This window comes from Nymphalis io, chromosome 15 (assembly GCF_905147045.1).
Source record: "Nymphalis io chromosome 15, ilAglIoxx1.1, whole genome shotgun sequence".
In the NCBI taxonomy this organism is placed as follows: domain Eukaryota; kingdom Metazoa; phylum Arthropoda; class Insecta; order Lepidoptera; family Nymphalidae; genus Nymphalis; species Nymphalis io.
In genome coordinates this window covers 3,693,424-3,721,137 of record NC_065902.1, presented here as the reverse complement: position 1 = coordinate 3,721,137, position 27,714 = coordinate 3,693,424, and the positions used below count along the sequence as shown (strand labels likewise).

Here is a 27,714-nt window from a genome sequence, read left to right as displayed (position 1 = left end):
AAGCATGGAGAATCGTTGGCTGTCAGCCTCGATATCTCCAAGGCTTTCGACAGGGTCTGGCACAGAAGTCTTCTCTAAAAGCTACCGGCATATGGTCTGCCTGCTCAGCTATGCACCTGGATTGCCAGCTTCCTACACAAGCGTAGCCTTCGTGTTTTAGTAGATGGTTGCGCTTCACAATTCTATGTAGTGAATGCTGGGGTCCCCCAGGGATCTGTGCTATCTCCCACACTCTTTCTTTTGCATATCAATGATATGCTCTCTCTTGGGAACATACATTGCTATGCAGATGATAGTACAGTGCATGGTGGATACCACGGACGCGCAGTGGCTGGGCGGGCGGAAACTGAGGAGAGGCGGGAGAATCTTGTCATTGAACTCGATAGGACATTAGAGCTCATCGCCAAATGGGGTTTTGATAATCTTGTTGAGTTTAATGCCAAGAAAACACAGGTGTGCACTCTCACAGCGAAAAAGTCACCATTTTACCCTCATCCCTCCCTCTGTGGCACACCGCTGATGATACAAAGCAAATCGCCATGCTGGGGATGGACGTTCGCTGCGACCTTAGTCCAAGGGATTACATCGAGGCTATTATAAAAACAGCTTCACGAAAACTCGGAGTTCTGAACAAGGTGCGGCGTTTTTTCACGCCACAACAACTGTGCCTGTTATACAAAACACAAGTACGGTCTTGCGTTGAATATTGCTCGCACCTTTGGGATGGCTCCGCTAAGTACCTAATGGAGGCCTTGGACCGGTTGCAGCGACGTGCAGTACGCATTATTGGCGACGTAAAGGTCACAAACACCCTTGAACCTTTACAATTGCGTCGCGAGATAGCAGCACTGAGCGCTTTCTATCGTCTGTCTCACGGCGAGTGCTCTGAGGAATTATTCTCTCTAATTCCTGCTTTCCCCTTCCTTCTTAAGTCCACGCGAGCTGGTTCTCGATGTCACCGCCTAACTTTGACATCAATTCCATCGCGCACAAAGAAATTTGGCAACTCCTTTCTTTGCCGCACTACCAAAGAATGGAATTCCTTACCAGCTCACGTGTTCCCCTCCTCTTACAACCCGGGTTCCTTCAAACGAGGCGTGAAGAGGCATCTTGCGGGCCGGCAAGGCGGGGACGGCTAGTACAGAACATTCTTCCCGACTGTACTGGCCGTCGTCGCGTTTGGACTCTACTACCACTTACCATCAGGTGGAGTAGAGTTATTTGCCATCCCGGGGCATATAAAAAAAAAAAAGACAATAAAGCGACTTACTAAACATATATATATGGTAGGTAATAATAATTATATTGGGTCAAACTTTTTCGCTCGTTCCGTTATGTGTATCGCGTGAATTACATCCGACAGGGTGAATTTTTCCTATGGCGGCAAAATTTAGAGGCCAAAGTTGATGTTTTTTTTTGTTTTACAGTAGTCGTGCTCTTTGTGAAACCAGGCGTCAACATTGAAAAAAACTCAAAAATGTCTCCATAACAACTAAAAAAAAACTTATTACAAAAACAGAGTATATTATGCAATGGGCAGCCAATGTATAAAATGCACGCCTACTTTCAAGTCGAGTTCTGTATTAAGATTCTCCTCTTGGGGATAGATTCTCTTTGCTCAGTTATCACTGGCCATATACAAGTTTAATTTTCTCTGATAATCTGTACAGTTGATCAATCACAAATGACAAAGACATTTAATAATAATGTATTTTACACACTTTTATTGAAATTAATTGATTCTTTTTTTATAATATAAACTCATATTAAAGTTGCGTTGTATTAGAAATCGCATTACTATTTACCTAAAAACCTGAAAACGAATTATTCTTATGTCTCATTATAATCGAATAAATCAAAAAGTTTTCGACAATTACGGATTATTTTTAAACCAAAATTTAGAGAAACAAATTTAGAGAAAAAAAAAGGTATTTTAATGAAATATTACAGAAATAATTCATAAAATTTCTACTGAAACAAAAAGTAACTTAATAAGCCTCTCTTATTTGAGTTCTTGTAAGTACTGTGCTCCAATTTTTTAATATTGCTTAAAGAAGTGACTGAAAATAAAATCACATAATACATTGTATGTGTATATAAATAACACAAAGCTATCTGCTTAATTATTTGTTCGAATTAAACCTGTGAACAAATTATGATTGCTGTTACTATGCTTATACACTCTGGAAACTAAAAACTTTACAAAATAAGCTGGTTGTGTTAATAAGAACAGTATCCAGTAATTTGCTTCGCTTGATCATATTTATGTATAAGACATTTTTTTTCAGATTCAATAATAGAAAATGGGCTTAATACAATCAATATTTTGTTCTATGATTTTTTGTGTCGAAAGGTATGTTTTTATATATGTACTTTTGTTCTATATTAGAATTCACTGAAGCAATAGTAATATAATCGTCACTTATTATTAAAAAATATTAATTTTATTTAAAAAGAGTGCTGACATGGACTTGCTGCGCGTTTTTGCTAATGCTGCTCATGTTCACGATCGTCGTATTAATGGTATACGGCATATCAGTGGGCTATCACTACGCGCAAAAAGAACTTGCTGCTTTTGCAAGTAAGCTGATTAACAGTTTCAACAAGTTTATCTGTAAAGAAATCTGCATTGGCACGCAGAAGCTAGCCTGTTGACTATGATAGTCTATCTTGTCCCGAAAATAACATAAAGCCGGCCTGGGTTTGTACTCTCACTGGTCGACTCGATTTATTTAATCCAATGATAGTGATGGGAATTCCGTAATCGGGCATTCAAACAGAAGCTATTTAAATTCCTTCACTTCTTTCCTTAGTGTCATCGAGGTCTACGACAGAGGCTTCGATCGTGCGACGATCAGGCCAAGAAGGTCGACCAGTCGTTCGACTGGTAGCTGTAAACCGAACAGAAGTTGAACATGCGCCGGCACCAATACTTGGTTTGAATAACATTTATTTATTTATTGTTAAAAGCAGCCTAATAATAGACGTGATATATGTATATTAAACTATTTAACTTGGAAAACAATCTAATATGTACATTATTCTCAGAGGTTTATCAAACTAAAAGACCAGGAGAACGCGTGTTTCTGGAGACATCTGAAACTCCATACGTCGTTCTTGAAACAGAAAGGTAGGTGTACGTACGTTTAATGTGCAATACATGTTTTATTGCTACCAACAGCTCATAATTTAGTTTTGCTGATGCTCGATTAGTGTAAACGTATATATTTACTTATAAAGTCTCAATACATTGACATTTCGTTATATCATAGTCCGCCAAGGGAGCCGAAACTGAACTCACAAGAACGAGAACTGGCGCGAAGGTTGATCGGTCGATTTCGCCGATCGAGAAACAACACTTCAACAATTATACCTTTTTTAAGACCTCTCAACACAACAGAGCCTCCTATACTGAGAAGTTCAGGGTAGTCAACATAAAGTATAACTTTTGGAGTGTATTTTATATTATACCTTTATAAATAAATGGTTTTCGAACAAATTGGTTTTCCTCTCTAAGTAATAAGTTATTTTCAAGCAAAAACTGATTTATTATTATACGAATAAAATATAATAATACGTGATCACTGAATGGATAGAACATTCTACTTAATTCAAACTGAAAGACTCAAGGTAAGATCCGATCTAGTACCACTGTTTTTCATTATAATAAATCTGTGTTTATTATTCTTGTCGTGGTAGATTAAAAACCATGTATATGGATAGACCAGGAGATAGCCCGACATGCATTTATACAATATACCTCTGCCCTCAGTGGTGAAATAAGCTCCCAAATGGTTTTTCTTATTAGGCGCATCTTTCCCAGCTGTAAGTTATGGCTCTTGCTTTATATTTTACAGAAGCTGCTTTACTGGTGGTAGGGCTTTGTGCAAGCTCGTCTGGGTAGGTGCCACCCACTCATCAGATATTCTACCGCAAAACAGCAATACTTGATATTGTTGTGTTCCGGTTTGAAGGGTGAGTGAGCCAGTGTAATTACAGGCACAAGGGACATAAAATCTTAGTTCCCAAGGTTGGTGGCGCATTGGATATGTAAGCGATGGTTGACATTTCTTACAATGCCAATGTCTAAGAGCGTTGGTGACCACTTACCATCAGGTGGCCCATATGCTCGTCCGCCTTCCTATTCTATAAAAAAAAAAAAAAGAAGATGTGTAGTAATAATAATTCAAAGGAATTTAAAAAACGTAACAATATTGCAACTGAAAATGCACTTTATTTTCTTAAAATTAGACACACATATGGCATAGAGCATTTTTTAAATCACAGTAGTGAAATTAGTAATATTTTTTGTTAATATTGTAATAATTTTAGAAGTTGTGTTTTCCTTCATATTCGAATGAGGAGGATCGTCGATATCTCTGCGCGCGACACGATGTGCAAAACCGCGCTGAACTGCCTTATCGACCGAACGCATAACGTGACCTTTATCTTTTGCAGGACCTGATCGCAGTGCACCAGCTGCTTCAGCAGCTTTTGCTGTAATATGATATTTAAGAATAATTATGATAATTTATTAATTTACGTAAATTTTTAATCTGTCATAAATTTTTATCCAGTTTTTTTTCAAGTCAAATTAGACTACTTGACATTGTTCAGAGATGCACTGCATCTGATGCAGCTAAGCTGAAGGTTAGTCTCACATGATTGTCACTTTGAGATTGTATTACTATTTTAACGATGAACTGTTAGTTATAACGTTAAATCTTGGTAATAGCCTGATAAGCGTTAAAATATTTCATTTATAACTTTAGTAAAAGTAAATACGAGTAAATAACTGCATGCATATATACATATGTACTAACCCATAGATTCTACCGAGTTTTGTACAAAACAATAATGATATCCGATTCCAACACCCAGGACCATTACAGTTATGACTGTGATCATTAAACAGCACGTTAACATTGCACATACTGTACATAGGGATATTCTGCAACAAAGTTACTTTCAGAACATTGAAATAGAAAAACACCTTAATATAATATTTATTGTAACTTCACTCGTGTGAAAATTGCTTCATTTTTAATGATTACTTCTCGATTATAGATTACTACAACGTACCGTATATAATAAAATACGAAAATTATATTAAAATCAATAGATTGTATTTTCAGACTAACGATATATTATAACTAGTATATATAATGGAATTAATTGAACTGTATATCTGTTTAAATAAAAATCTTCTCCGCAAAGATAATAATCACCTTTCGAGTGCATCTAAGATAATAGATACAAATGAACTTAAAGAACAACACACACAACCCATTTTGCGAATTCTATTTTATTTATTCTAAATATTTAAAAAAACGGATTTTGTTTCTAAAATCATTATGAACTGAATAATTTACTATTTTGTATAGATTTGTTTAATGTCAAAAAATTATAGAAGCGTCATTCATAAAAATATTTCTTAAATATGTACAGATATGGTTATCAAATTGACTTGTAACCTACTAATTTTGGGTCATATATATGTATTTGCGTTTTACGTGTCTATTATTTTGAACCCAACCCGATCCTATATAGTTCTGTAACCTTTGGCCTTTAAATATTTTGTCAATTAATCTTCGTCATCTTTTTCCTTATAAATACCATTAAAGTTTTTTTATAGTAACAACACTGAACACTATCAGATTGCTATCGCGGCAACACGGTTTCAATGTGTCAAACATTATGGCAGATGAAAACATTGTGAAAAAGAAACAGGATCATAAAAATCCAAAACGCTTTCCAAACAAGAAACATGCTATTAAAAAACGATTACCCGTTAGACCTATTCAAGGCGACAATGTGATATATGTAACTAAAAAGACTAATTTTAAGGTAACCAACATATGAAAGTTGTATCGAAATCAAAATTACGAACTCGGTATTTTTCCTTGATTTATGTTTTGCAGGCCCAACTCGATAAATGTTGCGAACTCCTCACTAAAGGCGAAAAAGAGATCATCCTTCATGGATTAGGAGCTGCTATTCAAAGATGTTGCAACCTTGCTCTTCAACTTGAAATACTGTTTTCAGGAACTTGCCAAATTGAAGTAAACACTGGAACCGTTGATGTAATCGGTAAGTTTATTTTATAACTACTACAGAATAGTTTATTGTCATAATCTAATAAAAAAGTTAAACTAATGTCTGTTATATTTTTGGCAGATGATCTGGAACCGCTAACTGATGATGTAGATTTTGGAGCGCAAATACGTCACACTTCGTCGATTCATATTCGAATATTCAGGATTGCATTACTTGGTGCAGTTTAATAAAATGTTCTTTACATTAAGTGAAATAGTACAGTGGATCGGACTGACAGTTTTTGAAATATGGATAAACTTAATAACAATAACAATATTTTCAGCGCTGCTAGCACTTAAGATCGACGGTGTGGTAAATAGTGCTTGGTGGACTATATTTGCCCCATTATTTGTAAGTGATGCTATGAATGCATATTTTTGTTGTATAGTATGTATAAGAATGACTTTAGAAAACTCTTATAAGGCATCAATACATAGAGCATCATGGAGTTGTATATTTCTAGGCTTAACATTTGTGTTTAAATTCTTGTTGTGTAGAAAGCTCCAGGGTGATTCAGCCATTGAATACAGTGAGGTGTTTGCACCATTGTTTATTCTATTACAATTAATAGCTGTAAGAGCATGTCAGTTACACCAATAAGAAAGTATATTTCCACATTGCTTTAATAAATGATTGAAAATAAAAAAACATGTTTTACTAATCAGCATTTATTGAAAGTTAATAACAACATTATATTATTAATTAATACAAAAATCGAGTGAGAGAAAAGGTATATAAATACGAAAACCTTTAATGAAAAATACTGAAAAAACCACCTCTATTCTTTTTCTCATCACCTCCAAAAGAAAAAGTAAACTTATTGCTTTGATTCTGAGCATCTGATGTGGTTTCTGATGAACTTTTTCCAAAAAATGAAAATCCTGTTTTTCTAATTCCTGACAAAGTATATAAATAGATTTGATTGATAAAATTTAGCTATGTATAAAATGAATTGAAATTCTATAAAATGCTTATACTGTTCATTTACCTGTCAAGAAGTTAGGTACCTCTTGAGACAATACTTCAGAATTATCATTTACTTCTGGCATCTGAATGTCAGCTTTAGGTGATAAAAGTAAGCTAGAATCTGAATAAAAATTTATAGTTTGTTTAATCTGAAATTTAACTTTTAATATAATTTCATTACACTTATATATTAAAATAATAGCAGTAGATCATTCAAACTTATTTTATAAATACAAAGGTAATTAGTCCGTTTGTTTTCTCATCATGACTAAATAAGTTAATTACTGGACCAATGATAATAACACAAATTGACCACTTGGATGAGGGCATACAAATTAGGATGCAAAATGGATTTATGAACAACAATAATTTACTAAATGTTATGTGCAAGCTCGTCTGGGTAGGTACCACCCACTCATCAGATATTCTACCGCAAAACAGCAATACTTGATATTGTTGTGTTCCGGTTTGAAGGGTGAGTGAGCCAGTGTAATTACAGGCACAAGGGACATAAAATCTTAGTTCCCAAGGTTGGTGGCGCATTGGCTATAAACGATGGTTGACATTTCTTACAATGCCAATGTCTAAGGGCGTTTGGTGACCACTTACCATCAGGTGGCCCATATGCTCGTCACCTTCCTATTCTATAAAAATATATATATATATATAGTTCATGCATTGACAATTTTTATAAAAACAATATAAAATATTAATATTTTGATACCAATACAAGGAGGATAGTCGCCATCGGCATCATCATAGCCAGTTGTACTCATAGATACATTCAAAGAATCGGGAATATCTTGAGATCCATGAGTGAACAATAATCCAGCAACTGGCATGTCTTTTTGAATTTTTTCATTATTCTAGAAAAGACATTCATATATACCAAATACCCTTAGCAACACTAAGCATGCCAAATAAGTCAATTACATTTTGGTTGGATGTAGGGCCTTTATCTTCTAAGTTCTGTTCTTGGTCTCCAAGATATTGACTGGTAACTTTTTCAGTTGTGCAATTGTCATCAACTTCCATAATTTGAACTTTCTTTATATTATCAAAATCATCATCATTCTTTTCAAGAAAAAATTTTGAAGCCACAATATTTGTTTCAGGTCTCTAAAAATATATGCATGTTATAATATACATATGCGTTCCGAACCGGAATGAACTTCTAATTAATTTCTTATCAGAATGTATACTACAAATTTAATTGTTAATTTTTATTTTTATTTATAAGGCAACACAATCTTTAGAAAAAAAAATTACGAGGTTTTTTTATTATTTTTGCGGGAAAGAGTTTCAGTACTTTCTTCATTCATATTAGAGGAAACTGAATAGAAACGTTCCTATTGCTTAGACGCGCGACATGTGTTGAACTATTTCTCTTCTCATTGATATCCGAACTGACCGGTAGATATTTTACGCGCTCTTACAAAAAACGGTGTTCTCTGTGAGTTAAATCATCATATATATAAGTGTGAACGACACTCCCTGGTTCCTTCAGCATCTGATAACCAGTGGCGTAGCTATCGTAGGGCGAGGTGGTGCAGTGCTCCAGGGCCCCGGAGCTCATATCTAACCTCAGCTTTGAAAAGAGAGGAGCATCAAAGAATAAATACATATATCTTGTGAGCAGGCTCGAGCCTCGATTTTTTTTCTTTTTTTATGTTTTTAAATAAACATCAACAATTACAGAACTCCTGATTTAAGATTTTTAGCACATGCGCCAAGCGTCCTCGATAAGCATGCGCTGTTTTTTATCGTTATTTCAATATTTGGTAATTTGGATGACTATGCCCTCAGCACATTGGATCAGCGATAAGCTCACGTGCTTGACGGTCGTGATATCAATTCGACAATTCCACCCATCAACTTCTTAGTTATACAATTGTAATTATTACTATAAATGTAATAAAGTTTAAGCTACGCGGAAAGAGGGGATGAGGGCACGATTCTTTCCTGATGCACCGAGGAAACCCAGCTACGCCACTGCTGATAACCTATTGTAAACGTATAAATAGGAGGACCGAAGACACGTACTGGTCCCAGTATACGTAAGCTAAAGCGTAAAAAACCTATGATAATCGTATCAATTCTTCTTTCTAATGCCACATTAGAATTTATATGAATGCTACTTTTACCTTAGAGATTGACGAAGTCTTAGAATATTTAAATTGGGGTGATAGATCCAAATTGTGTTTCTTGAAAATGGTTTCTTTCATTTTGATGTAGCTGTCTTCACTAGCAGTGCTGACATTTAGTTCATTGCTCTTACCATCTTTTTCACCAGTTTTATCTTCATGACATTTTTCTAAATCAATTACACAATCCTGATCGGCAAAAGATGTGCTTTTTCGCTCTTGAGAATTCTATATAACATTATTAAAATGAATACGAAACAAAAACATACCTATGTGCATTTTTTTCTGTTATTGAGTGTCTGTGCTAAGAAATTCTTAATAGCTATCTGAAGTTGGCAGTAAAGCTTAATGTCTGATTACCCTAATTCTCTAGTCTGATGGGAATCACACTAAAGAGTACAAATGTGTCCAATATTCTCAAGTGGCAAAAATTTGGTAAGAACGTTAATTATGTTTGTTTTTTACTACCGGCAGGCAGGCTTCATACAACATGAAACTTTTATATAGAGGGACGAACATACAAACAAAAACATTTTGTTTTTACGAGCCACAATCATTCGAAAAATGTGGAAATATAAGAATGCATAGATTACAAACATATAAAAAAACATTTATTTTTGTTTATTTTAATAAACGGTGTACCTGTGAACGATCCAAGAATTGCGTAGGTGGTACTAAAATATTCAGTGATTGAGTTTTTGTCAAATCAATTTCTTCTAAATTCTCACTCTCAACTGTTTCATCAATCTATAATATAGCATTTTTGTAAATATTATTTTACTCTAATAATTTATCCTAGTACAAACCAAATTCTACCTTTTCCTGTGAACATTTTCTGGTATCTATTAATTCTTTTTTATGTTCCATTTCAGCCTTAATGATGTTGACATCTTGAAGCGAATTAGGTTTAATATTAGAGACAATGTTATAAGTCTCAGCACTGTCCAACTTTACGTCTTCTATAATGTGTATCAATTTCTTTTCTGAATAGTTTTTTGTTTGACATTCAAAGACTTGCTTATCGTTCAATAAATTATTTGGAGATTGAAAGTATGATGAAACATATATATCTCGAACGAACTCATCTGATTTCTTCTTTTTTGTAGTTGCCTGTTCTAATGCTATGTGTTCTGATTCAGTTCTCTTAGATAAATTCTGTGAATCCCCTTTCTTTATCTATAAAGAGTGTATTACGCTACTGTTACCCCAATAGGTATGTACAATTCCTATAATTTATTGAAGCATTATTTCTATAAATTAATCATAAGAATATATATTTAATAAGTACAGTATAAATACCATGACCTTTTTCAGTTTTAATATGCAATTTCATTTTTAAATACCATTTACGTCGATACTCGCGATTAATTCATAAATATATGTTAAATATTACATTGCGATGTTAATGTTAAAGCGAACGAATACCTGATCCAATTTAATAGTAAGAATATCTAAATCAATGTTCCGTAGCTGCAGTTTTGGCAACTAAAAAGAAATTATTAAGATAGTTTTAATTTTTTGTTAATAAAAATGTATACAAAATTATTGTATACGTGAAACTAGTATTTATAACTCTTTGTTTTTTTTTTAATTTTTTTGTATCTTTAATTAAATGTCGCAAGTGATAAAAATATATTAAAATTATTAGCTACCATTATTGTGTTATCAATATCGGTAGTTAGATTAGGCCAAGACCCTTCAATGGAAGCGTCCATCGCCTCATTTTCACACGTTTGTTCCAATAGTACAGGAATAGGTTCGGGAGTTTTGATAACATTTGCATTGCATTTCTTCGTTAATTCTCGAATATCATTGAGTAATTCATTGACTTCGTTACTCTTATCTCGTATTGTTTTTAAGATTTGTGGTCTGTGAGCCATGTACTCAGCTACTTCTAATATATGTTTTTTGTCCAAGTTTTTTAACTCAGTTTTTCTTATGTTTATATCGTGAGTAATTTTTCGCGCTTCGCTGGTCAGATTTAATATATTGTCTTTTAATATTTGGTTTTCATTTATAGTTTGGAGATAGTTATGAACGAAAGGAATACTTTCGTATCGTTTTTTAGATGCTATCCAAAGTTCTTCATATTTTTTTATTCCATTATTAACCCTTTCACTAATAGCTACTTTCCTCTCTTTAGCCATTAACAAATCTTTCTTAAGTTCGACATTTGCTATTTTAATAGTGTCGACAGCGCTTAGTAGACTGTAAAATATAAGTATCATACATTCATACATTTCTGTCTTTATTACGATGAATTTAACATTGAAATTAAAAGAATATTTTTTTTACAAATGTTTTTTTTTTTATTGTTTACATTTTCAATAAAATGATTAATAATTTAACGAAATTCACACGTGCGTTTAAATATAATTATTATTCATTTACAACGAATGGACTATAGAACCTGTTTATTTTAATCTTTGAATCAGTTCAATGTCAACATTACATTACTAGTTTTGACCATCTATCGATCTACTTGCCTTTTAACTTCTTGTTCAGCGAGTTTTATTTCCGTCTCTAACTTTAAATTTCCATTATTAATAAAGTTACATACTTGTTTCTGTTGCTCTGATTGTTTACGCAATTTGTCGACTAAATAAGCCTGAGCTACATAAAAAAAGATATACTTAAATTATAGATATACATATTATGCTTTATTAGTTCCATATCTGCTTAATCTATTCATTGAAATATTTTTATATATAACTTATATTATTGTTGATTAAAAGATATGTACAACCTACCTTTAATGCATTGACTTGATAAAATAATTTTAAATTGAGATTCATCCACTTCAGTAGATATTTTTTCTAATGTTTGGACATCATTTGAGTCTGCCATTTTATGTTCTTCTTTATTTGAAGTAATAAGTGTAAGCAGTAATCTTTAAATCGATAGATAATATTTTTAAGCTATATCTTTATAGAACATCAAATGAAATTGTTTTAAATTTTGACAACAAAATTGGCGGGTATTTGAATTTTTTTTAAATAATTTGGTAACAATGTGTTTATGAATACAGCCTGTTAATATGGTTCTGTACCTCCGAAATGTATAATATATTACGGGTCTAATACGTGGAGACATAACATCTAATGGTCTAACTACAAAATAATATCAGGTAACGGTTATTAAAAAAAATCCTTACAATTCAGAATATTAAAAACGATTCGTTCATAAAAAGTACTAGTTCAGTTGATATAGAACTTTTACATTACTTTAGTTTAATAAACAGTTTCAGGACGAACATATGACGTAATATAGTAAGTGTAAATAAGTTTAAACTTATGTTCTAGAGGAAATTGTCGACCTGGACGCTCTCCATCGGTCTAAACGGTGCTCAAATTATACAGATACACAAACAACTCATGTATGAAGAAAATCTCCAAAAATGTTTTAAAAAAATGTTTTTTCTCCTTTTCTGGCGTGTATCTATGCTACTTGACGCGCAAAAAAATAAAAAATAAAAATGCTAGAGACAGAATTTTATGACAGTAACCATTAAAAGTGGGAAAACAAACGATGACTGAAGTTCAATATTTTTGTCATACAGAATTAACTACTTCTAAAAATAGATAAATAGATAAATAAAAGCAAATAATAGTTGTTTAAATTGCTGTTTGCACTTTGCTTGTAGTATCGGTAGTATTTTTGTTGCTAAAATATATTGTCTTCTTAAATAAATAACATTTAACACTTTTTTATCCCCTAACACTTAGTAAATAAGGCGCTAGATCACTAAATCAATCGGTTTTTACCTAAGTACCTAGAGTACGCGTTGTGTTTTCTTTCTTCCGAACCATTGATCAAAATCTATTTCAGCGAAAACCTAACACGGGGCACCAAACGGATGACATAACATAAGTAGTTTAGTTCAAAAAGTGGGATGGAAATAATTATATTAACGATATTTTTCGCATTTAAAAGATCAAAAAACATGTCAACTTTTCATTTAGTTATAACTATTTACTGACTGCATATTTTTTGTTGCGGTCGGGTTATAATGACTTATTATTTAGTAGACTATTTATATAGATAAGTTTTATTAGTGGTGGACATTTTGACCAAGGTCCAGACATTTTTGGTCATTCTCCTTTATTATTTATCACTGCGTGAGGAAATCTGTGTGTCGGATAAAACTCTTGTCCACTGACCCGCTATAAAGCAATTACATACCTTTTTTTATGATACATAAATCAAGAAAATACACCTTTTTCTTTTATTAGCTCGATAACATTTTATTAAAGAATTGTATGGTGTGTGTCGCGGGGAATATATATCAATAAAAAAATAATTCACGACGAAAATATTCTTTATTACATCAAGATAGTACTTATATTGAATGAAACAAGTTAAATTTAATACCTAAAATTTATTTAACAAAATAGTGTCATACAGTTATTTAAAATAACAGACATAAATGATAATATTATATAATACAGCCTAGCATCCTAAATAAACCAGGTACTTTTTATAAATTTGTCCCACAAAAGTAAAATAAAACAAACGACGAATGCAGCACGCAGGAATGTTGGCTAACGCTAATGGTCAATAACATTCGCTGGCTCGTAGCATCGTGCGACTTCATTTATTTGTTTACACCGACCGTAGACGTAGAGACCTAAGTTGAACAATCGGTATATATCATATCATTTCTAGCAAACAGTGGCTATCAAAGCACGCATCCATTGATTTTTACAAAATCAATATACCAAATTGTTCAGATTAGCTCTAAGCTTCTATGCACTGCTTACTCTCGTGAACACTTCACCACTACACACATATGGTCAAGTATCCATGCCACTCATTCACTTTGGCAGTGTAATTTATATTCTAGCACCTATGTATGTCAAACAACTGAAATCCGAACCTAAACCGACTTACTCCTTCGAGTTCAAAGTCCTAATAATACTGTTTGTTTTACAAATAATATTTTATAGTTTTTCTTTACTTAGTACATAAATAGAGTTTTATTTTTCAATTTACTCTAAAATCTACTAACAAATTTTAATTTTTACAATTTTTATTCACAAATAGTTTTGTTATACATTGTATAATAACCCAATTAATTAACATTTATTTAAGATACATTTTTCAAATTAATTAAGGATCACAAATGACACAAAACTAGATCCTTATTTTTATTTTGGTAATTATAATATGTAATTTTAATTAAAGTTCTAATAACAAATGCGCAATATAGGATCAAAATGCATAACAGTCGGGAAACATCACGAAGGTTACGGCTTTTAACTACCTAACATTACATTTATTAGGGAATGTCTACATCTGCGCTAAACATGTATACGAAGCTGTCCATCACAAAAACCAAAAGTAATAATTGAACCGAAGGATACAAAAGCACGTCAATCTGGAAATACGTAATAATAATACTTAAAAATACACTTTAGAATAGCTACTGGGTCCCTTCAAATTATAATAATTTTTATATTATTTATTAAATTATATTTGTACCGCCAACATTGATTAAGTGCGACGACCGATCGGTGGCCGCACGGGTGAGAGGTCAATCTACGTACAAGTACAAGGAACGGCGGACGAAGCGAAAATACCCTGCTCTCAACCGCTCGATGGAATCGCCCGGCGGGTCCATATCTTTAAGTAAGGTCAGTAGGAGCGATCAGTCGAATATTTTAAAATTTTAAGGAAATAGTCTCTTTCGAATCTGTTTCACGTCGAACTTCGAAGCGGCCGAGCCGAACGTACGCCACCGAGGTCTCCGGGGCGGGACCGGCCGCGGCCCTCTCCGACTTCGACCGAAAGGGAATTATATTATTGCAAGTTTTGTCTAGAGAGCGCCGACTTGGCGCGGACGGGGCCTCATTAACTGTAGGGCTGCGGGTGCAGGATCTCGGTGAGCAGGCGCTTGAGCGAGTCCACGCCGGTGAGGAAGCCGCAGTCGGGCCCGTGGTGCGGCGTGGCCGTGGCCAGCGGGGACTCGGCGTCGGCGCCCGCGAAGGCCGTGTGCGCGAAGTCGATCATGCGGATGTCGACGCGCTCGTCGGGCGGCGCGGGCGGCGCGGGGGGCGCGGGCGGCGCGGGCCACGCGGGCCGCGTGCGCGCGCGCTTGCTGGCCGCGTCCGCCGCCTCCGCCTCCGCCTCGCCCTCGTGGCGCCACGATTCGCTGCTCGTGGACGAGTAGGCCATCCAGCTGTCGGCAGAGTCGGGACTCGGCGGCTGCAGACGTGGCGATCCACGCTCGCGACTCGAGCGCGTCTCCGTGGGCTCGCTCGGCGTGCTCACCTCGCCCTCCTCGTAGCCGCCCATGGTCTCCTCCGAGTGTGGCACGAAGGGTTCGCGCGTGTCGCCCGAGATCTCGTCGTGTAACGTCGACATGTCGAAGTGGCCCGGCGAGGGAGCGGACTCCGAGGATCCGGCCGAGGCGTCACCCTCGTACTCGGACGAGGCGCCACAGCTCGTTTCGTCCTGGACGAACTCGTTGGCCAGGTCGCCCTCGTATACTATCAGAAGTGAGCTGGAATAAAACGAGTCGAGTCACATCTTGCGACTGGGGGAAAACGAATCGAGGTGGAGCTAGTCGCGTCGTCCGAGGGCACTCACCAGGAGTAGAAGCGGTAGCTGGTCTGCTTAGCGATGGCGCGGCGCAGCGCGTCCAGGTCGCGCAGCACGCGACGCACTACGCGCGCGCGCACGCCGCTGGCGCCCGCCGCGAAGAAGTCTCGCAGCGCCTCGCGCAGCCCGCTCTCCGACAGCGCGCGCCCCCAGTACTTGTCGCGCCGCACGCAAGCGCCCGTCTCCGGGACATACACCTGAGGTGATGGAGTAGACCGTTAGAACATGTGGCGGCGACGATTGAATATCGAAACGATAAGTATGCAACGCCGCGGGTCGTCGTTACGTCGAGCGATCTGCGATTACCTGCATGCCGCAGAGACGCACTCCGAGCGATGCGGAGGTGCTAGCGGCGCACTTCGCGATCTGCTTGGTGCGTTTCTCCGCGCTGGCATCGTCGCCGTGCTGCCGCGTGCCCATCTTGAGGTCGAGCACGCACGGCCGCCGGTACGACGATGTTATATTCTCCATCATTAAGAAGTCTACCGATTAAAGAAGAACAAATGACATAAACTCGATATGCGAGTATCGCGTGCCCTGCAACTGAACAGTGCAGTACAGAACGTTACACGTAATTTTTTCGACTTACATTGCTTATTGGAGTTGTCCATGTGTGCAATGCTCTTAAGGACTTCGCTCGCATTACCGTTTCGATGCACTTTAAATCTGTAAAAAGAAAGAAGCCGAGTTAAGTAAGGCTGCGGACAGTAGGCACGACGTCGTCATTGAGGAGCTAATTGAAACACAGAGCTGGCGTTATCTGTTATATTGTTACATTTCAATCAAACTGTATAAATTACCACGACTCCACGACGCAAGTCACATTCGGAGGCTCGCCGTGTGAGTGGTTCGTGCATCGCTCACGCATTAGTGGGATAGTTAAGTATTGCGATGATATGAAATAATGGCGACGTCGGGAGCCGGTCCGGCGTACGTCATAGTTTCTGAAATATGATAAAGGACACATGACAAGTGTCGAGGAGTGTACGGCCTGAGTGCGAGCGGGCACGCTCGGATACGCACTTGAATACGTCGTCGCGCTTGCGCTTCCCGCCCAGCGACTGCTTGCGCCCGTTCTCGTCGCGGAAACATGGTGAGTACCGCTTGTCCAATTTCATGCTTCCCGTGTTTGAGGCCTGCATCACGCCTGTAACAAACGGCCAAAAAATCATTGCTTTTTTTCTATTTCGAGTCAAATACTTGAAATACCATTTGGCTAGACTTTATAAAACAATATATATCTAAATAATACACAAAATTTTAATTTTAAAAAGTTTTTTGTGCAAACATAGAATATAATTTTTTATAATTTTAACGCAATAGATATCAAATTTGTGGACTATCTTAACAACGAGTACATAAATTATATTTCCTATTCTTCAATATAAAAGATATATTTATTTTACTTACTATTTTGCTAAATCCAGCTTTAATATAAATGAAAAGTGATAATTTATCAAGTACGTAATTTTAATAAGGGTTTGTATATCTTTTGTTATGTATTGCTGTATTTGAGTGTGTGTAAAGTTAATGTTCACAATATGCCTGTGACTTTTTGTAGCGTGCTGTCTTGTTTGTATGTGTGGTGAATGTAGGTTTAAGTAAAGGTTTACAAACCCATAATGTAAAATTACCGCTAGGGCGCTATTAGGGGCGGTTGTGTGGTGAGCCGCCGGTGTCGCTCCGCCAGCCGCAGCGCCGCAACCCTTGCGACAACAAGGAAACTAATATTGTGTTCCTGACCCCTGACCCGCTCCCGCTCTCGCGCTCAAACCCGCCATCCGCCCGCCCGCGAGCATTCGGCTCGACCCTAACAAAAGTATGCTACTAAGCATCTAATGCCATATTATTTTTAATTTCGATCGATACGATTGTTTGTTTCATTCTCGTTGTCTTATCAACGAATTATTTCATGACATAATCAGGATTTACAAAGGAAATAATCAAGGCATGGTTTTCTAAACGGTACATAAACGGGATATACATAAAATAACGAATTATCTATATACGTTTATAAATTATTATGATATTTAAAAAGAAAACTATGTTACAAATTTGAATTATAATAAATATTTCAGAAGTTAATTTAAATAAATACGCATTCCGTTAGAATATTAAGGTAAGCGGCGAGTTTATTATCATTAAGATTATATATTGTAGAGAGCTGGCAAGCACATAAAATAACATAAAAATTAATACAATTTTAAAGATAAATAGAATAAACAGATGATTATCTCGGATACAAATACCCGGACACTTAAATGTTACCATATTCAAAGGGAATGTAGGTGAAACAAAATTAACTAACTGAGTCGTCCGGCTTGCAAAATACTTTCATAACACTTCGAGGGACATTACACTAGACACAATAGCTAAGTACCCGATATAACGCCAATACTTTACTGTCCCAGAAAGTATTATAAGCAATATTTCTTTCAAATGACAATTTCACAAAAGTATATTACGTAAAACTCTTTTTAACAACTGTAACGTGACTTATATTTGTAAGCGTGAAAATCATTTAATATCATAGATTTAAAAGTGTATAAATTAAGACATATTCGAACGCCAAGCTGTGAGACAGGCAGTTTTTTTTTTTTTTTTTAAGAAAATTGGTCTGAGAAACTTCGCGATTCCTATCACAGTCTGTATCTCACGTTCGTCAAAATGGCTGCCAGCTCTCGGTTTTGTCAAAACATTAATACATTAATATAGTTAAATCGTTTCAGCTCAGGGAAGTAACTTGATTTGAATTGAATATAATTTGATTTAGACTAACTACTGTTTTTTTATCATAAAAATTAATCTGCAAAAGTCAAGGCCATGGGTAAGATCAAACAATTGTTATTTATTGATCAAATTTATATTACTTGTCAACTTTATAGGTTATTTTATGTAACTTTTATATTTTAATTAAAATTGTTTAGAAACACTCAAGCTATAAAAAAGAAAAGTTTCTCGTTAAATCAAGAAAAGTCGAAAAATTCTTGATTGCTTTTGAAGACGTTCTTAAAATTGAGAAGTTACATTTCTCAACTGTATGAGAAGAAAATTACGAAAAATAATCTTTACAATTAAGCCTAAGCAATAATCGAAGTCATAACGTTAAAAGTCACGGAAAACATAGTTAAGAATTCCGTGTGTTTTCATGCGTAACACGTTAACCGTTACTTTCACAATAATATAAAATATATTGTTTTCTAAAGCGAAATAATTGTAAACATATGATTCGCGGTCGGCGGGTTTGTTTCATCACCCAGGCATCTCTCACACGCGCACATTCAAGTGTAGTGAGCAGCAAGGGGAGTTAAATCCAATAACAAATTAATCATATTATCCCCTTATCCACGGTTCACGCATCGATACATACTCGAGTGCGTAGATAAGATTGTTAACGGCTCTATTGCGTCGAAATAGCCGTACATGTTTACTGTGACGCAAATCATGTTCATGAATCGATAATTATGCACAGAATACTATACGATTAACATTCAAACAATAAAGCGTCGCGTAAAACGAAAAAAAAAAGCGATAACTCCCTTAGTGCTCGAAAATATAACAACAAACAAAAAAACTGAACATCGAATAAATATATAGTGATAAATTTAAAATTAAAATGATATGTTTTGATGCAATGACAGCGAAATCATACAAGCGTAACGAGCAAACGCTTAACTCCATCTAATGTCAAATGTTGATCCTCACCTTTGTATCGGGGAACGAAGCTCTGGATGTCTTCGGGAATGTTTTGGTAGAAATGCAGCTCGCGTATGTTGAGGGGCTTGATCACTGTACTGTCGTTCAAGACCAGTAGTCTGGTGTGCCCGCCAACCTATTGCATCAACACTTTATAATTACATTTGAGTTTATATTCATAATTACACTATAATGTCAGTAATTACATAATACGACTGAGGAAAATAGTACAACTGGTCAGATTATACCGTATGAATTAATTATTACCTTACTTCATATATCATATATAATATCATATATAATGTTTAGTCATTACTTCTAATCAATACTAATATTATAAATGCGAATGTAACTGTTTGTCTGTTGCGTTTTCACGGCTAAGCCACTGAACCGCTTTTGTTATCGCGCGATCGAAACCAAGGCCGAAAACTGGTTCATAAATCATGTAAATTGCAATATTTTTCAACGAACGAACGAAAAGAATATTTTTAACACATATTCTACATATACGAGTAAATTATCTTAATGTTGACAGTCACAAACAAATTTTGCAGAATTAAATGATGTCATTTATTTATATATTATCAAACAAAAGGATTTACATAAGTTCTTCGAATTTATTTTCTTTCAACTTCGTTATCATAATTAACTTTATCAGATAAGAAAGTATGCAATATATGACGATTCTATCGAAAATTAAAAACAACAAAAAATAAAATATAAAATCGTACGATGACCGAACATAAACTAAACGGTACGAATTTAAGAATGTTTATAAAGTAAAAAATGTTATTTAACTTATTCGCGAACGTGACCATGTTAAGCGAATAATTTATGAATACAATGGGCTTAGCCGGAATCCCTCTCGAGATAACACCGCGACATCGCATTTTATGGAACGATTTCTTCTTCTCTTTATTTAAGCGAGAGCGAGACAGACGTTTAAAATAAAAAATACGTTGTCTTATTAGTGTCCGCGGTCGGAACACGGGTAACGCACACACGAAAGGCAATGCAGTGGAAACGCATTCCACTAGCGTTGTATTGTAACGATCAAATTACAAACGACCATGAAAAAAGTTTAGCTGATGCCGTTGACCCGGAGCAAGCGTCTACACCTGAACACTCCACACTGACCCGGCTTATAGTATCAGTAAGTTAAACATGTTTTGACAGTCTCGTGTGATTATTTTCGATTTCGTCTAGAAATTTTCGCACGAGTCTAAAGTACACGATATTAAACTGGAATCAACATTTGTTTACGACTAAGATTCGTCTTAAATAACTTTGGACGGAAGTCTTGGTGTCACAAGCAATTCCCACGCAAACTTCTTGCCAAACGATCTGTCTCACTTCTTATTTAGAATTGTTTAATAGGAAATGTAATAAGTGCAAAAGTATTTTAATTCAATTATATAATAAAATTTAAAGTATAATAACGAACAACATTCAACAGTACATAATATTTAAAGATCACCATAGCCCATTTTCGTAGCTTGCCAGTTAATTTGTAGTGTTAATTAATTTTTAAATTTACCTAAAAATAATATTTAACTTGGCAACATTTAGAGATAAGTAAATAACATATTTTATCTGTGCATTTATGTTAGTTGGAAACAATGTAGATTGTTTTTTTTTTATAAATATTATAACATACAATTCACTTTATATTCTATATGTGAGCGTGTATATCATTTAACGCTGCATATTTCAACTGCAACGTCATTATCTTTGTAACTGCACTTTTTGCACGAGTTAACACATTTAATCATTGTCAGCGAATAGAACAAAGAAAATGCATCCGTAACTAGCCTTATAAATACAGTCAATTAAACGCATAGCTATATAAACGTAAGATCGCGGAACTGTTGTGTATTATAATATCATAGTAAGGATAATTAACTAATAAAATAGCCAGTGATTTTTTTTAAAGATGAAGCTTGTTCAAACCCGGCCAAACACAACAAGTTAAGTATTTAATTTGTTTTTAGAATTCATTTCGTGAGATTCCACCAGCCCAAATTTAATCACGCTGTGGAATAATCGCGAGAGAAAAGAAAGCCCTTTGCCCAGCCGTGGGATTTTTACAGACTGTAACTTCAAACGGACACTTGGGCCACCAATAGTTAACTGATCATTACTTAGCGTAAGACAATAACAGAAGTATTAAATATATTTACAAGAACTAATTGTAAGATGTAGTTCCTAGTGTCTATAATATTATAATGACTCTCTTTCCCCTCAAACATGCAATTTATTATAAGTCGAATAAATAATAATTTATAAAATGGGTGGTACGCAACCAGACCAATTCAAGTAAGCAGAAGAGCTAAAATAACTGTTGCCCTACACCAGTTAGCGAATTAATGCGAATCAGCTCCTGAAGTGCAGACAAAAACAAATAGGTAAAAATAGATTTCGAACATCTGGAAATCGAGCCGTTGAAATATTTATTTAGATATAATCCTGTTTCAGTTCAACGTATGTTTCCATAATTCTCATTTACATCGAGGCCAGTGGAAAATTCTGCACTATTCCAATAAATTAGACAAGATAGTCAGTCCGTAACAGCCTGTGAATGTCCCACTGCTGGGCTAAAGGCCTCCTCTCCTCTTTTTGAGGAGAAGGTTTGGAGCTTATTCCACCACGCTGCTCCAATGCGGGTTGGTAGAATTCACATGTGACAGAACTTCAGTGAAATTAGACACATGCAGGTTTCCTCACGATGTTTTCCTTCACCGTAAAGCACGAGATGAATTATAATCACAAATTAAGCACATGAAAATTCAGTGGTGCTTGCCCGGGTTTGAACCCACGATCATCGGTTAAGATTACGCGTTCTTACCACTAGGCCATCTCGGCTTCTCTAGTCTAGATAGTCAGTCACGCCACCATAACATACGAAACAACTATTATATCATAAACGAAAACAAAATTAACCAAAATCGTTTTCACGGAATACATTTCAAGCTTATCATCTTATGTCAGCTGTTTTGTGACTGGAGTTAGTAATACAGTTAGATCATAGTGGGACAAACCAGTATATAAGGAAAATTATCTTATCCTTAAAATAACGTGATAAATATAAACACACGTTTATCTTGTTTATTTCAAAATATTTACATTATTTTTATACATTTTAAATTAGATAAATTAAAAAAACTGAAGGCTTTCTTTAATTTTTATATACATACGTTATAATTAATAGTTTAAATGATGAAATGAAATGAACCTAGCGATGAGGATAGATTAATAAATTTATCAAAAAGCAAAGCGAGAAACCAGTTTAACTACAAAGTTAATTTCAACGTTTTCATGAAAAAACTAATAAAAAAAGTTAATAAAAGTATCCAAAAAATCCGTTTCTATTTTGCAAATTTTGATAGATCGTTTTGACACGACATCGTATAATCTCGTATCATGATTCCGGGTGACGATTGGGATTTGGAATTTCTAGAGATGTAGTGATGATAAAATCGAAGCTTACCAAGATAATTCATAATAAAGACAAAGATTTTGACAACAACAATTTAAGAACGCAAATAAACAAGACTACATTTATTTTACGTTTTTTATAATAAATAAAAAACGTCCATCATCCATTTATTTTAATATAGCGAATAGTCTGAAAAATTATAGAATAACTCCATTTCTTAATAACAATAATTATTATTTGCAAATCGAAAATATTTTATTATTCCTTTCTTTTTTTTATATTCGCCGCGAGGGCAAATGACTCTACTCCACCTAATGGTAAGTGGTAGTAGAGTCCAAACGCGACGACGGCCAATACAGACGGGAAAAACGTTCTGCACTAGCCGCCTTCTCCTTGCCGGAACGCAAGATGCCTCTTCACGCCTCTCGTTCGTGGAGGATTACATTAATATAATATAAATATGCAAATTTAAACATTTAAAAAATATAAATATATAAAAATTATAGATTACTTGCTTCTATTAATCCTTTCTGGAGATTAATTTTCAAAAATATTTTCTTAGTGCTCTCATATATAATAAAAGTCTTGTACAAAAATGCTTCTAGAACAAACTGTGTAAGCTTTGTGTTGTCTGTTAGTCAGTCACTCAGTCAGCGTTAGAATTTTATTAAGTAGATAACGATTTCATTGTGTCAGGGTCTAAAACGAAACCGTTCCAATTCATGCAGCTTGTAATACAATTTTATAAAAATATTTAAATTAAAATACATATAAAAATAAAAATGTTGTTTATGTATAAACTGTTTCCGGAATACAATATATGAAAAAAGCGTGAAATGTAATCAATTGTCACCATACTCATGGTTGTGAAAAATCTTATATTTATTTATTTAGAACGTATTCATGAGGTTTATAATTTATATACAGAATATTGTGCTACTCACCTTACAAAGGAGCGCATGCACTTCGTATAATAATTAAAACTAATATTTTATCGAAGTCAAAATCTTTATTCAATTGAATTTATTTGCATTACATTGTTAATAAAGTAAAATAAACTTTATTCAAATAGTCGTGTACTAGCCGCGATGAGATGAAAGTGATCATTATATTAGTACTCACCTGATTATGCAGAGGCAGCACGTCGACCTCGTGTCCGTCGTCGGGCGAGAGCGTGTGCGGAACGGGCTGGGCACGCTTGCGGTCCAGCGCACGCCGCTCCGGCTCCCCCATGCCCCAGCCGAGCGAGTACACCATTACTTCAGCCGAGCCACCGCCGCCGCTGTCCACCTGCAACAAATAAATACGTTCAATTAAATAAGAAAAGCTAACTTTGTGACGCATGGAGCCAAAAGCTATAGTCGAAAAAGGCCAAATAACGTATCTTTTTAAATTCTTTGAAGTTTTCTCTTTTGCCTATCACTACAGACCTACCAGTAAATATTGTTTTGAGAATAATTAATCTATGATTAATGCAATGTAATGCCTTTAGTATATAGTATTACTGTTTCAGTTTTCAAACACGTTCCGTAACAAATTGATAAAATTATAAAATGTATGCATAAAATGAGAGTACTACCAAAGCGAATATACCTATGTTATGGTTTACAATATACAACGCTGTTCGGTCAGAAATTAGTCACGACTGGCTGCAAAGATATAGTTTTTAGGTACAAAAGCGGGGTTTTTTAGTGCGCATATTGCACGAGCAACATAAAGTTCATAGTCGATCATACTTAATTTTTACTGATTTACTTCCAACCGGTCAACTTGGATTCAGAAGTTAGTTATCTTAAATATTTACAATATGTTTTAACAATATAATACATATTTTTTTCTAGAAATATATGTACCCCGACTGCCTCGTTGAATTAGTGGCTAGATATCCGCAGTCATGTCGGATTGCCGTCCCTTTGGGTTAGGAGTGAGGGCATAGAGAGTGCATCTGTTTACGCACACACTTGTGGACTATAATATGGCCACCGTGGCCGAAATCAGTCGGCGTTGGCTGATCATCATCAAATGTATGCATGTACCTATATCAAAAATGAATATTTCATAAATTCAAGATTTATCTAAGCGTGATAAATAACAACCGCCGATATACCATTTTTGCTGTACAATAAATCATCAGATTTCGGAAATAATACACACCACGATCTATAGTTTCTGGACGAGTGCCGAACCGCGCCCTACCGTAATGATGGCTCTAAAATTGATGAAAACATTGATTAATTAACAAGCATGCCTTATCGTGATATACGAGTGACAATCAATTAGATGGTCGTTATGTAACATTAATTCGACTGTATGTGTGATCAAGTACGATGAGAAATCTGACATTATAATGTATTTATTACGTACGTAATAAAAACACACGAGAGCGTACTTTAAGTATCTACACCGCCATGTATCAGATTATATCACGTAATTACAAAATAATCACGAAAAAAAACGACAAAGCTAAAGGTTACTGTTACGTTACGTCGAGGATTCTCCAATCAATGAAATTTTAAGACAATATTTGCCACCAAATATATTATTTAAATAATATAATGTCCCATACATTATATTATCCCAGCAGTGGGATATTATTTGTAATTGAATGGACTTGTATAAAAATTGGATTGTATAATAATTAAATATATTAACAGAAAAAAATCATATAGATTACGAAATTAAATTCAGTCACGTCAGTCAACTTGGATTATCACACACCTATAAAGTTCCAAAATACGTTAGAAAATAGCTTACACCAAAAGTAAATATAAAAGGAAATATATAAGTATTATGTACTTATTATAATTATATAATAACAACTCAAATATTTTAGTTTTAATTAGACCGTTAGTAGGTAGGTATTAACTTGGTAGGGCTTTGTGCAAACATATTTGGTTACTACCAACATATCAAGGGTGATTGGCCAATGTAACTACAGGCACAAGAGAACGTCTTAGTTCCCGAGATTGGTGGTGCATTGGCGATGTATGGAATTATTGGTTAATATTTCTTACAGCGTTAATGCCTATGGGCGCTGGTGGTGATGACCACTTATAATAACAGGTGGTCCATTTGCCAACCCGCCTTCCTATTTTATAAAAATTAAATATCTTAGGTTATAAGAACCTTTCACTTATATGAAAGGTCTTTGCCCTACATGATATCTAGATAAAGTCACTTCAATTACAACTGTACTCTAGATCGTTCCGATTGTAAATATAAACAAAACAATATATGACATGGCGCCAATCATTACTATCACTGTTTATATATTATCTCGAACGAATACGACTTAAATACTAAAATCAATATTAGAACCATCTTAAATACATACCTTTAGTTATAAGTCAAATTACAATGTAAGCAACACGGGTTTCAAAAATCCAAGAGAAAATTAAAAGGTATCGTTTTGATCATTTGGGTGAACATTAAACGAAATTGATCGATAATTTCAATTTCCTGGGGGTGTAGTGCCCCCCTCCCTGACTACGCTCACGGCACGAGTCTAAAGTCATTTCTTACACCGTCGCGTAAGACGAGCTAATAATTATTATACTTCCTATATAACGGTCTAATTAAAACTAAAATGTTTGAGTTGTTATTATATAATTATAATTAGTACATAATACGTATATATTTCCTTTTATATTCCGGTATTATACTATATCTTCACATTACATTGTTTTTAACTTTATTGTATTTACTCCATTATTGCATTCATTATTTAGACACGGCCATCTGATTCCAAACTAAGCAGAGCTTGTACTATGGAAACCAGACAACTGATATACTACACATACTATTTGTACTATATATAATATTTTTTTGTAAATACATACTTGTATAGATAATTACACCCAGACTCAGGACAAACAGACATGTTCATGCACACAAATGTCTGTACTAGGTGGAAATCGAACCCACAACCTTCGGCGTGAAAGTATCTACCAACCACGCCAACCGACCCGTCAAAAAAATATATGTAGACTTAATTTATGCTCCATTGTATTGTATTTATATTTAAACTTATATGATAACAATAACACTTTACTTTGTAACATTTCAATTATAATCTCAGAAGTTCATACCGTTTCACACGAGAGTCACATTTAAAAACAATACGCATATAATAAGTAATTAAAAATAAACGGTCCAATAAACAAGTACATGTACAATTAATACAACTTGTAAGTTGCGTAAGACAAAAAGCGAAAATCTAGCTTAATAACAGCAGTAAAGCAATAATTTATAAAAGCAAATATAAAATGACGCAAGACAACAGTCAATTGCGCGACTATATTTTTCATTGCAATTTACAAACGCATATCAACTGTTCAATAAAATGTTTTTCAGTACTTGTTTAACAGATTCAGCCGATAACTAGTTCCATTCGACCGTAAGCCAGGTCAGGGAACCGGGCTGGGTGGATGGTGACCGGTGTGCACCGCCATACCACTGGCCGATAAGTGACCGATCAGTTATTATAAAAAGGGAACTTTTCGACCCGAGGCGGTCACGTCTGCACGCAAGGGTATTAAGTACAATACACAAAATTAATCCATAACCTTAATACATGTCATTGACACTGAATTTAGATTGATAAACAAAATTTTATTTTGTTTTCAATAACCGATTTTCACCTTCGATATAAATAGATAACGGCCAGGCTATTATGGACTTTGTTTACGACTAGGAGATGAAAATATCGACAATTCTATTTTAAACTATCTATAAAAAGCAATAATTAGAGCAATAAGGTTATTGTAATAACACCCA

General features: G+C 35.0%; 5 protein-coding genes across 10 annotated transcripts in view; 2 read left to right on the top strand and 3 right to left on the bottom strand.

The window, feature by feature from the left end:
* The first annotated feature begins 1,448 nt into the window (after positions 1-1,448).
* On the top strand, positions 1,449-3,488 carry LOC126773652 (uncharacterized). The gene is made up of 6 exons (XM_050494660.1): positions 1,449-1,928; positions 2,289-2,353; positions 2,457-2,581; positions 2,814-2,936; positions 3,049-3,130; positions 3,273-3,488. Exons 2-6 carry the CDS (start codon positions 2,304-2,306, stop codon positions 3,427-3,429), a joined length of 537 nt encoding a protein of 178 aa, XP_050350617.1. The 5' UTR covers positions 1,449-1,928; positions 2,289-2,303; the 3' UTR covers positions 3,430-3,488.
* Positions 3,489-4,246: 758 nt separating this feature from the next.
* LOC126773655 (uncharacterized) lies at positions 4,247-5,420 on the bottom strand. Its single transcript, XM_050494665.1, has 3 exons — positions 5,229-5,420; positions 4,824-4,951; positions 4,247-4,497 (listed from the first exon to the last, which is right to left on the bottom strand). The coding sequence occupies exons 1-3, from the start codon at positions 5,288-5,290 to the stop codon at positions 4,277-4,279; spliced, it is 411 nt and encodes a 136-aa protein (XP_050350622.1). The 5' UTR covers positions 5,291-5,420; the 3' UTR covers positions 4,247-4,276.
* A 229-nt stretch (positions 5,421-5,649) lies between these two features.
* On the top strand, positions 5,650-6,756 carry LOC126773654 (transmembrane protein 203-like). 2 transcript variants are annotated; one of them, XM_050494663.1, is made up of 3 exons: positions 5,650-5,847; positions 5,922-6,090; positions 6,178-6,560. In XM_050494663.1, exons 1-3 carry the CDS (start codon positions 5,698-5,700, stop codon positions 6,282-6,284), a joined length of 426 nt encoding a protein of 141 aa, XP_050350620.1. In that variant the 5' UTR covers positions 5,650-5,697; the 3' UTR covers positions 6,285-6,560. The 2 variants fall into 2 exon arrangements, with proteins under 2 accessions (XP_050350620.1, XP_050350621.1); XM_050494664.1 differs by having other exon boundaries at positions 5,718-5,847; positions 6,178-6,756.
* On the bottom strand, positions 6,755-12,053 carry LOC126773659 (uncharacterized). The gene is made up of 11 exons (XM_050494669.1): positions 11,957-12,053; positions 11,693-11,819; positions 10,859-11,414; positions 10,632-10,691; positions 10,023-10,382; positions 9,849-9,953; positions 9,207-9,434; positions 7,996-8,181; positions 7,787-7,928; positions 7,085-7,183; positions 6,755-6,992 (listed from the first exon to the last, which is right to left on the bottom strand). Exons 1-11 carry the CDS (start codon positions 12,051-12,053, stop codon positions 6,847-6,849), a joined length of 2,106 nt encoding a protein of 701 aa, XP_050350626.1. The 3' UTR covers positions 6,755-6,846.
* A 1,516-nt stretch (positions 12,054-13,569) lies between these two features.
* The window catches only part of LOC126773641 (inositol hexakisphosphate kinase 2), a 42,471-nt gene continuing 28,326 nt past the window's right edge, over positions 13,570-27,714 (bottom strand). For 3 of the 5 annotated variants that reach the window (XM_050494641.1, XM_050494640.1, XM_050494639.1), the window contains 7 exons: positions 24,061-24,228; positions 19,512-19,638; positions 16,830-16,953; positions 16,396-16,472; positions 16,113-16,288; positions 15,795-16,003; positions 13,570-15,708 (listed from right to left, as the gene is read on the bottom strand). In XM_050494641.1, the coding sequence (XP_050350598.1) occupies positions 15,057-15,708; positions 15,795-16,003; positions 16,113-16,288; positions 16,396-16,472; positions 16,830-16,953; positions 19,512-19,638; positions 24,061-24,195 (1,500 nt within the window). In that variant the 5' untranslated portion in view covers positions 24,196-24,228 and the 3' untranslated portion in view covers positions 13,570-15,056. Of the gene's footprint in view, positions 15,709-15,794; positions 16,004-16,112; positions 16,289-16,395; positions 16,473-16,829; positions 16,954-17,423; positions 17,513-19,511; positions 19,639-24,060; positions 24,229-27,714 lie in introns of those variants that run through there. The other 2 variants (XM_050494643.1, XM_050494642.1) reach the window with 2 other exon arrangements.